Consider the following 11,739-nt stretch of genomic DNA (forward strand, 5'->3'; position numbering starts at 1 on the left):
TTATTCTGAAATGCAACACGGCCGACTTGATGCTCGCTTCGCTTCTCCTCAAAGAGTTTGCTTCTCCTTTACAAAAAAGCGAAGATATATCAAGTCGGCCGTGAATGCTATTAGCTAGTTCTCAAAACTGACGACAGATGAATTTTGGAAAATAGGAAAATTATGTTTAAAAATTGACATTTCACTGAAAACTACTACTTTTCCGAAAAACGTTGAGTTCCAAGCTTCAAAATGAGGGGTCATTTATTAAAATCCGTCCAGCCGTTTTCCCGTAATTTCCATTACCAGTTCAAATTATATATATATAGATAGCCTATTAACCTGTTGTATCCTATAGGATACTTTGTCAATTTAAGGGTTAATAACGCAAGATGATTATAAGAACATAACAGGCACATTTCACCCTATAAAAATAGTTTACACTTCCCAACGTGAAAAAGAAGATGAACATTATACAAGGCTTTATAGCATGATATAATATTATAATGGACAAACATTCTAACACTGTGGATGGAATATATACAGTGTTCCAATGAAATGTGTACACACGTCATGACCATGTATCTTAACAGGTAAAGGGGACAAACGTTAACTCATTCTTCTGTTGGTTGACTTAAAGTTCCAGATATTCAAAATCACCGTCATCATCGCCACCAATGCATATTGACCGCCACTAGCTTCAGCAAAGCGACAAACGCGCTTTATTTTTTGTGGCGTAATAACAACAAAGGCAACTTCAAATAAAATTCGTGTCTCGGGTAACTTTTCCTTTTTAGTTGGTTATTGAACGACGCTATGTTCACTACTAGATTATTTAGCGTCGATGGAATTGGTGACAGCGAGATGAGGCCGAGGATTCGCCATAGATTACCTGACATTTAGTATTTATTTATTTAACCTGGTATAAATAAGGCCGTCAGGCCTTCTCTGCCCCTCTGCCAGGAGATTCCAATTTATAATATGAAGAATAAAAACATTCGCCTCGGAACCTCGGAAAAACCCAACCAGTAATCATATCAAGCGCAGCTCCGGATCAGAAGGCAATTGCCTCTTCCAACTGAGCTATGCCGATGGTTCAGGTTCCTCAGTGTTGGTTTCGTGACACAATATTTTATTTTAGAGTCCTCCACAACTAAAAATCCATTAGCGTCAATTAGGAGATCGAAGAGGATACTCCACCCAGAGGTCTGCATCGGACGTTTTCTCTCGAGCGCCAAGTAGTTCACAGCATAATCCGATAGGTAGCACACATGTATGATGGGTAAAATTGTCGCGAGCGATAAATCCTCGAACGGTATAAGCCGAGCGTTAGACATTCGTTCTTGTTACAGTGATGAATTGTGTAGTAACGTCATAGATGTTTATCATTTCAAAACTTTGCAGTGTTTAACTAACCTCTCCATAGTACGACTACAAAACTTGCTTTAAAATGTAATATAAATGTTGTAGGTAAATGTTTCCCCCCCCCACACACACACACACACACAGGAGTGATTTTGTTTTTGCCACATCTGATAGATGTTATTGGATGTAAATGTAATTATTATAAACGGAGAACACAATCACGATAATGCAAGAACCGTATCAAGTTTTCTAGTAACTTAATAATAATAATAATAACCTCTAATAATTAGTGTATTTTTATTGGGTTATTTTACGACGCTGTACCAACATCTAGGTTATTTAGCGTCTGAATGAAATGATGGTGATAATGCCGGTGAAATGAGTCCGGGGTCCAGCACCGAAAGTTACCCAGCATTTGCTCGTATTGGGTTGAGGGAAAACCCCGGAAAAAACCTCAACCAGGTAACTTGCCCCGACCGGGATTCGAACCCGGGCCACCTGGTTTCACCGCCAGACGCGCTGACCATTACTCCACAGGTGTGGACTAATTAGTGTATCAATCTTTTCGTCTGTAACAGTTGTGCAGCATGATTATCCGTTTTATTATATTTTCTGTGACGTTATCTCTGTACTAATATTGTTATTAATCTACTGCTATATCAATAATATTTTGTAAAACGTTTCTACATTGTCGCAGTATATAGGCGGAACACTATGTATGGACCTATCATATTATATATGTGGTAAATCAAATATTGAATAATTATTAATTAGCAATAATAACTGTATATCGAAGTTTTTCATACTATTTTATTTATAACTTCATGTTACTGTTTTGGTACGTTCCATTAAACGTTTGTCATAAACGCAGAAAATAAAGCCTTATTTTTACCGTATGAGCAAAACATATGTGTAGCTTATCTGTCGCCTTCCATACAAGATAAGACATGTTGTACTGTGCTTCTATTTATTACGAGCGTATCACTACCGATCTTATCTCACTCGAGCGTGCGACATTCGACCGAGTTCAAGCGAGCGATTTAACTCCAATGCAGCACTCTGCTCCACACTTTCTCTTCGTCCTATCCATCTTTCAGGAAAATTTGCATGTATAGTATTGTGGTAGCGCATCATCTTGCTGAAATAAAGGCCCATTCACAATTAAAATTAAACATAACCGTAACATAAACATAGAAGTTTGCGCCCAGGCTACCAAATGGGATCATTCACAATGATTCATATAAGCATTGACATAAACATTACCGTAAGACGTTAACATGAAAGTTTGCAAACTCCAAACTTTCATGCTTATGGTTACGTGATTTGCAAACAGAACACAATCGAGGAGCGCTGAAGTGTACGACAGAATATGAGGAAATGGCGTCGCTGTTATGTTTCCATGGTTACCAAGTATGTTTGCGGTTATGTTTATGTTCCCATCGTGAATGATGGTATGACTTCTTGATTTTACCGTAACGTTTACATTCTTAAGTTAACGCTTACTTTATGTTTAATTTTCATTGTGAATGAGACTTAATACCCTTCATCCAGACACAGATAATGTAAAGTATGACGTTATCCTGGAACTCTGTTAAGTATTTGGCACTTGTGACGGTCGCCCCAAAGAAAAATGGCCTTATCGTTGCTCTGGAAGACAGACCTCACAACATTGTTATCTCTGGTTATCTTATTCTTCCATTACATGTGGACTTTAGTTGACCCAGTACACATATAATATCGATTAAGAATACCATTAAATTTAAAAGGGGTTTAATTTTCGAAACAAAGTTTGAAACGCTTCCTTAACACATGTCCGACATCCACTAAAATTTGCAGTCACCTATCCTTATCATCCTCATTCACTGCATGAACCAGTCTAAAGGCTCATTCACAATGAAAATTAAACATAACGTAAGCGTTAACTTAAGAATATAAACGTTACGGTAAAATAAAGAGGTCATACCATCATTCACGATGGGAACATAAACATAACAGCAAGCATACTTGGTAACCATGGAAATATAACAACGACGCCATTTCCTCATATTCTGTCGTATACTTCAGCGCTCCACGATTGTGTTCTGTTTGCAAATCACGTAAGCATAAGCATGAAAGTTTGGAGTTTGCAAACGTTCACGTTAACGTCTTACGGTAATGTTTATGTCAATGCTTATGTGAATCATTGTGAATGATCCCATTTGGTAGCCAGGGCGCAAACTTCTGTGTTTATGTTACGGTTATGCTTAATTTTAATTGTGAATGAGCCTTAAGAATATAGTAAATGCGAGTACATGGTTTTCGCTTCTCACTCCGCAAAATGTATTGACACTGGCTCTGCAGACACCGGTCTCAAGAGAACATTGCCTTCCAGACTACTTCGGAAATTATGTGAATTCTGTTAACACTTTGGCAACACTTTCATTGCCGTTGGTATTCTTAAACTTTTCCTTCCTTTCTTGTCCACACTTTGCACTGTTCCGTAGATCCAAATTTATCGCACAATCTTGCAGTTCTGATCCTTGTAAATTCCGTTCTATGAGTTTGAATCTCACTCACATTCTTCGTTCTCCAGTAACATTTAAGAATCCACTCAAGTTGCTCAAATGATAGACTATAGTCGCGACGCTGTTATTTCCGGCGTGATTCCTCCTCTTTGCTTACGCCTTAGGAAGTGAAGGCTCTATAAAGTTCGGTAGATAGTATCGTTCGCCATTTTTGTTCTTTCGTTGCCGAGCTACCAGACGAGGAATCTATTTGCCACACCGTTAATCATTATCGTGTCATAGCTCCTATGATAATAAATCAAACGCACTGTAATTCAGCAAATAATTGAGCGGCAAATAACGTCTTCGTGTGCTTTCTGCGAACGCCAACGAAAGAGCCAAAATGGCGGACGATTATAATAAGTATTTATCGAGCCTTAGGAATTGCATAACGTTATCAGCAGCGAATCACAAGACGCACACGTTTAAATGTAGCCGATCTGCAACGTGACTGGCTTCCGGAAATAAGAGCGACGGGACTATGGGAGTTACGCAATAATAGACCAAGCGCCAAAAACCTGTTTCGAGATATTGGCCATTGAAATATCATAAATCTGTTTATGCTCAACCATGCCGAAATGTAGTAATTATACACCTGGTAGCAGACATTTAATGCATGTCATTAAAGTACACCTACTCATTAAAGGTCAGGTCTTTCAGCCAATGACGACTCAGGTTACAACTGTTCAGCCAATGACAGGTCAGCTTTCTACCGTTATAAAACCGCAAGTATCGATTTTTCTCGAATATGCAATCGAAAGAGAATTAGCGAAAAGTCACGGAGGCTGGAAATCCAATACTGTCGCAGAAGGTTATGTTCTGTTACTATAATAATTAGCGTTAATTGTAAATAATATTCAAATAAATTCAATTTGTCATCTCGTTTTTCAATGTCTAATTTAATTTTAATGTTATCTCTGTAGGTTCTTATGGCCTAGCAAGGTCAATGTGAACATCTGTTCTTCGGAAAAAATCAATACTTTCGCGTCTGCGCACATCTCACAACATACGGGACATTGGTCAAGGTCAGATACAAAGAAAATTAATAATATCAAGTTAGAAATATGGTCGAGCATAAAAAGTCGTATGAAACTCGCCTATAATGGTAATTAAGAAGCTCGTATGAAAATTATGAAACTTGCTTGCGCTCGTTTCATAAATATCCATACTCGCTTCTTAATTATCTTCATTATAGGCTCGTTGCATAATGTACTATTTTTTTAATAAAACATTTTATTCAAGAAATATTATAACATTCATACTGTTACAAGAAATAGCACAAATAACACCAAAAAAGGTTAACCGATTTTTAATAAGAGACTAACAGTTGAATTAATATTTCAAAACAAAGTAAATAAATGAATTTTATGCAATAAACGAAGTTTTGCTTATAAATAGTAGCAAAATTCAGATATCACATTCTTGATTTTTTTTTCCGAGTTAAATTAGCCTGTCTTGAACAGATTTGTGCAATATCTCATTTTTTTTCAAATTGTCGGTTGGTCTGTTATTGCGAAACTCTGTCCAATGTAACTCTACCATTTTTCATTTACATAGTTGTTATTAACTTCTAGTGAAGGGGAGGCCTGCCGCTACTAAACGACATATAACTTACAATATAGGTACCGCACTGCCATCTATATAGCATTCTAGCAATATTTCTAACACACTGTCTTTATTTTATGTGACATTAATATTCATAGTGCGTATATATTTTATTGCAACATGCTGTATTTGTATTTCCCTATCTGGGGATTGAATCTTGGACCTCAGATTATTAACCTACCGAACTACTAGTGTATCACAATGGTGAAAATTCTGTACTTATAATTTTCTAACTAATGTATAATAAAACATTTTTTTCTCGCTGTTATTTTTACCACAGTCTAGTTTATACAGTCACGAAGCTTGAGTTGTGAGGGTGCTAGGAACAATACAGTAGACTGTGCCGGTACTATTTCGCATTGTCTGTAATGAGGCGATATTAGCGATCCTAGTGGTTAGCAACTAATCTATGGATGCATATTTACTACGTATTGAGCTTCGTGACTGTATATAGTAGACTGTGATTTATACTTGCTTTAACATCTTTGGTTATATCGCGAGTTAATCTTTTTGGTTGAAATCCGAAGGCCTGTGTACTATTGTTGAGACTGGTTCTATTGTTGTGAACTAGATGGCGACTGTATATATGTATTACTGATTTGTTATGAATATGATTTCGGTGATGAATGACGCCGGTGATATTCAGGGGTGTTGTGGCCCAAATTTCCTGGCATTTGCCTTAAGATTGAGGGAAAACTCTGAAAAACCTCAACCAGGAAATTCAACCCGACCGGAATCGAACCCGGGCACTCTGCTGACCCCTACACCACAAAGGTGGTCAATAAAACAATTTAAAATTGCTTTCTTAATATTAATTGTATTTTTCGCACATACTTGTAATAAAAATTTTCACTGAAAACTGTTCTTCTTAGTAACTACATATTAATTGGCTGCGTGTAATCCATGGGAAATTTTGCTCTCAATTAGTAGGCCTAATAATCTCGTCATTATTTCGACTTCTCTAAAAACAAATTAATATATTTTACGCTTTCGTATTACATAACATGCAGTGGAAAGATAGGAGACTAAGCTGTCACTTTTGATTGTTTATCTTCATACTCATTTACGATAAAAGTTCTTGCGGCAAGAGATAGGGCAATATCACGACCTATATAATTTCATTCTCTTTTATTTATTTAACGATTTCTTTGGAGATTGAGTATTGCGGTCTTTGCTCCTAACAATCTCTGATTAAATTAGTATGAAATATAACACTTTCCGCGAGTTGTGGAATGTTTCAGCGTTATCCGGCACATAATGTTATCTTTAAGAATTATTGAACTCGTCTTCAAAACTCCATTAGCGAATTCTGAGGCGCTTAATTTATGACAAAACAGAGAAGAGTACTATACTTCTGCGAGGACAACATTTGCATTACAAGATAATATATAATATCAACTGAGACGTTAACAACTTAACATATTATGTTTTATCGCCTTTCCGTTTCCAGCATATATAACGAATCCTTAATAACACATCTCCCTCCTGACGAAATAATTATTTCCCTCCAAGAAACACAGCGCTCTCTAGGAAAATTTGAATGTCGTTTTGCGCAATGCTATATACGAGATTTAAATGCTTTCCAAATTGAAGATTTTTTGTTACGTTCTTGTTCCAGAGAACGCTTCAATTAATAGAACTACAAATACTTCAGTGTTATTTCAAGTGAAACATGAATTATTAAAGCAAAATATATTTTTTAACTTTAAGGTGATACATACAAATTTTAAGGATATATATTATTTTAATGTACCGAATTACATATGATATTTCCATGCATGAATAAAAATGGTTAAAATAAAGACGATAATGTATGAGAGATTTTATAAATATTCGCTTACAACCGAAAATAAAAGGCTGTGCCTACAAGACCATATGCATATAAGCCACTAAAAAAGATGAAGGGTGGAAAAATACAGAAACGATTTCTCTAATATAGGTCTATATATTATTTCATTATTCGTATCACAGTTAGACAAATGCACCTTGGCCTTTTACGTCCTTACACAAATGAAGAATGTGCTTGTATAGTAATTTCTGCTCAATATTGCTGTTTTTTTTAAAATAACGAGACAATATAAGATAAGAGAGCAGTCAGTCTTTGCATAAGGGTAATATGCTCTTATTTCTCTTCTCTCAAATCGAATCAAACTAGTGTCCTGGATTCATAGCTTCCTGAGCCCTGACACGTCTGTTGCTTTACTTTTAAACCCAAGCTAAACCAACCTAACTGAAGATGGCTCTGGTTTGAACAGACCCAAAGTTTTTTCAAAGGTTGGCGCCAATGGCATTGTTGTCTCGAGACTAGCCTCATGGAATGAGGAAGAAATTTTAAGTATTGAACAACAAATAATTAATATAACGTAATCTATAACAATTATGCAATGACGAGAAGGCTGAACCTTGCTAAATTTAAAAACGGGAAGTACAAGACATATAAAATACTTGTAAATATCAAAATTGCATTTCAAATACGGTACCGAATATCATTCCCAACCATGCTCACAATAACAATCACGAATACCATAAACATTTCATGCAATTATAGCAAATACCTTACTATAATAATACCGGACAGCTAGCAGTTTCACGTGCGAACGACGATGGTGCTGCTACCTACCTGCCGGGATGGAGATACTCGCGAAACAAGCTGTAATCAACTGCAATATATATTGTTGCTGTGCTAGTTAATTTGTTAATATTTTTATGAATTAGTACTAGTGTTAAAATGTCAGGGTGTATATGTGCTGTTTATAATTGTGACAATTGCAGCATTACAAATTGCTCCAAATCGTACTTTCGATTTCCGACAGTTCATAAAACGTAAGTCAACAACATTCTTTAGTAGACCTAATTCCTTTGTCTTTGTGTTGATAGAAAAATACAAATTAGTTTTTTTTATTTAGACCTAATACATAAATATAAGTTGAAATGTATTGGATTTTAAGGTTTTATCAAATTAAGTTTTATTGTTGTCCACATGCCTTTACTAATTATTACAAGCATCAGATTACTATCAATTTTATCTTTGAAGTTGTCAGCAATGCGTACCTATATAAAACATTACTGTAAATTCATTCCTAATATCAGATGGATTTTGTCTCGGTAAACCAAAGAAAAAATATGTAACAATTAATTACGGAAAGTAATATGAAGTATGCAATATTTCTCATAATATGCAGCTTTGATATAAGATAATAATTTTACATTAAATATTATTCAACATTTCTTAAGTGTTACATATATAATTCCACATTAGTAACTCACGTTTTAAACAATAGTCTGAATCTCGCTATGTTAATATTTGTGTATGTGGACGTAATTCCATCCCTCTGCGCTAGATGTCAGGTCCGCGATTTTTCGCACTCACGCCAATGCTGCTAGTATACAGCTGTCCGGTATTATTATAGTAAGGTATTTGATTATAGGATTTCGATGAAATCTCACTTTTGTTTAGGTACTGTTTCATCTTTCCCACTGAACAAACAACGTCCCTAAAAATTTAGCGCTGGAACCCGAGTCAGGTTGACATACATATATTTGTTATTTTTTAATACTGTCTTCCAATACAGAGATATGACAGAATTACTGATATGGCTATGTTATGAAGAATAAGTTAAAATGTGATTACCGGTACCTAATTTCGTAATTTTCTGGGAGTATTAAGAAAAACAACGAACTCCAATCAGAGTAAGTATGTTTGAATTACTTATTCTGAAACATAAATACACCGCTTTACACATAATATGTATTTTTTTATTATTATTTACGCGAAGTAATGTGTTGCGAAACACCACGAATTTCCCGCTGTCCATGAAAGTTTAGGCCTGGCGAGTTGACATGTCCGACCTACATTAACAGTGTTAGGTCGGAAACAACAAATTGGAAGATAGCACATGCAAACTATAGTGTGAAAACAAATCCGAGATAAAAGAAAAATATTACATTACCTTTTTCCCATTCACATAGAAGACCAGAGTTGATTCCGTTTCAAATACAGGTTCTCCCATTTTGTTGTGATGTTTCGTCTGCTACCTCACACTTATTTGTTGGAAGCAGAAGTGAGTAACGTCTGAGCTCTAGATTGTTATCACGAAGACTAACTTATGCTGGCGCTGGGGCCAGTCTAATCCATATGCAGCTTCAGACTGGTCAGGTTTCACTCAAGGTCAAATTATACATCCTTCAGCTGTTATTTGCGATGTATTGCGTGTTGCAATCGAAAATCTTGTTTGTGGTCAGTGTCTACTGACCCTAGACGCTTTGCCTTCGGAACTATCTGGATTAAAAGACGAGGCTGATCCTGGTATTTATGATATTTAATTCAAGTATCTTAAAAATTAAATTATATGAAAATCACGTTATTTCAAGTCCAAGGAAAGCTGTCACGAGGACTGGCAAGGTAATTTACTCGTTATTTTTTTAATTAAATTACATGTAATTTACTTACGTAAAAATACTTCTATATTGGACAGACTGGAAGATCATTTCAAATAAAATACATTACAAGGAACGTAATCACAGCCATAACCAAACTACACAACAATTCAACTTAAGCAGAACACATCACAAACTCCAACCACAACTACAGCAACATAGACACTGACATTAAAATACTACACATCCAGCCAAAAAACCAGTGGTTGCCAAACACCACGAAATTGTGACGTAATAGAAATGCAACCCGCACACCTCTATCTAAGGGAGAAGGGTGGAGTGGGTATATCCTCAGGTAATGCAGTGAATAACAATGCAGAGACGGACAGTGACCAAAAACCGAAAACAATATAATATTCTTCTACTTATTAAATATACATACTTTTTTCATGTTAATTTTTTATCCTCCTATTAATTATTTTTGTATTATTAATGGAATGAAATAAATTTATTTTCTTATTTATTATAGAAAGCGCGTGTATTTTACATCAGCAGATATTTGAAATTAGAAAAACGTACCAGACTGGTCACGAAGTTGTAAATTACACTACATACTTCAAAAAAACGTTGAAGTATTTTACTCCGATTAAGACATAGAAGCCGAGATTTTTTATTGTTTATTCATTAATGAAATATTCAAATTACACTCATACGTAGAAAAAAACGTGAAAGTATTTTACACCGATTAAAACACAGAAGCCAATACTTTTTATTGTTTATTTATTAATGGAATATTCAAATTACATTACGTACGTCGAAAAAAAACGTCGATGTATTTTACCCCGATTAAGACATAGAAGCCGTTACTTTTTATTGTTCGTTTATTATTCAACTTACAGGTAAGGGCGTGGTAGTCTTCATAACAAGAAGAATAATGACAACGTACATTGTTCCTTTATACTTCATTTAAAATTTTACAACAAATTAAGTATCTCATATTTTTGCCACCTGCACAAAATAAATACTTTTCCTTCCATCCTCCTTAAAATTAAGTTTTTACTTACTATCTGTTTTGGAAAAGACATCGAAACATATTATCCTACACACTTGTAACATTACATGCGTACGTCCGCTGCTGATAAATGTCTTTACTTATATCGAAGTGATAGCTGTAAACAGAGGGTGGGGGTATGCTGCCATGGTTACGATTGAGAGGAGGCAGGGGCATGTGTCGCGACACATCTTTTGGCGATCACTGCCCTAGAACAATATGAAATGCACAGACATATAAAAACATACCCACAGCACATCCTGAACACTCAACTGAATTTCAAAACACACACCCTTTTCGACACAATCATGAACACATCCCACCACAACAGGAAACCACAGGCTTCAGACAATGAGAGACACCACCTCGAAATTAATCAGGTATTTTTATAATATTAACACAGTAAAGAAGTTATTGTTAATTAGTAAAAAATAATTTATTTTGTGTATTAATAAAAAAAGAACTACTTTAATTATATTACATTTTGAGCTTTAATTTTCTTATATATTTCAGCACGAAATCGTTATTTTCTAAAGATTATAATATATACTACTTACTTGCTTACTGGCTTTTAAGGAACCGCGAGGTTCATTGCCGCCCTCACATAAGCCCGCCATTGGTCCCTATCCTGAGCAAGATTAATCCAGTCTCTATCATCATATCCCACCTCCCTCAAATCCATTTTAATATTGTATTCCCATCTACGTCTCGGCCTTTCTAAAGGTCATTTTCTCTCCGGCCTCCCAACTAACACTCTATATGCATTTCTGGATTCGCCCATACGTTCTACATGCCCTCTAAAGATTATATATACAGCCA

At 35.5% G+C, this 11,739-nt stretch overlaps 1 protein-coding gene across 2 annotated transcripts in view; it reads right to left on the reverse strand.

Annotated features, from left to right (window-relative positions):
• LOC138700325 (xanthine dehydrogenase-like) overlaps positions 1-9,603 on the reverse strand; it is a 77,107-nt gene extending 67,504 nt beyond the window's left edge. The window contains exon 1 of one of the 2 annotated variants that reach the window (XM_069826870.1): positions 9,443-9,603. In XM_069826870.1, coding sequence (XP_069682971.1) covers positions 9,443-9,502 — 60 coding nt within the window. In that variant the 5' untranslated portion in view covers positions 9,503-9,603. The remainder of the gene's footprint in view (positions 1-9,442) is intronic. The other variant, XM_069826871.1, reaches the window with a different exon arrangement.
• Positions 9,604-11,739: the final 2,136 nt, after the last annotated feature.

The sequence above is a fragment of the Periplaneta americana genome, chromosome 5, assembly GCF_040183065.1.
Source record: "Periplaneta americana isolate PAMFEO1 chromosome 5, P.americana_PAMFEO1_priV1, whole genome shotgun sequence".
NCBI lineage: Eukaryota > Metazoa > Arthropoda > Insecta > Blattodea > Blattidae > Periplaneta > Periplaneta americana.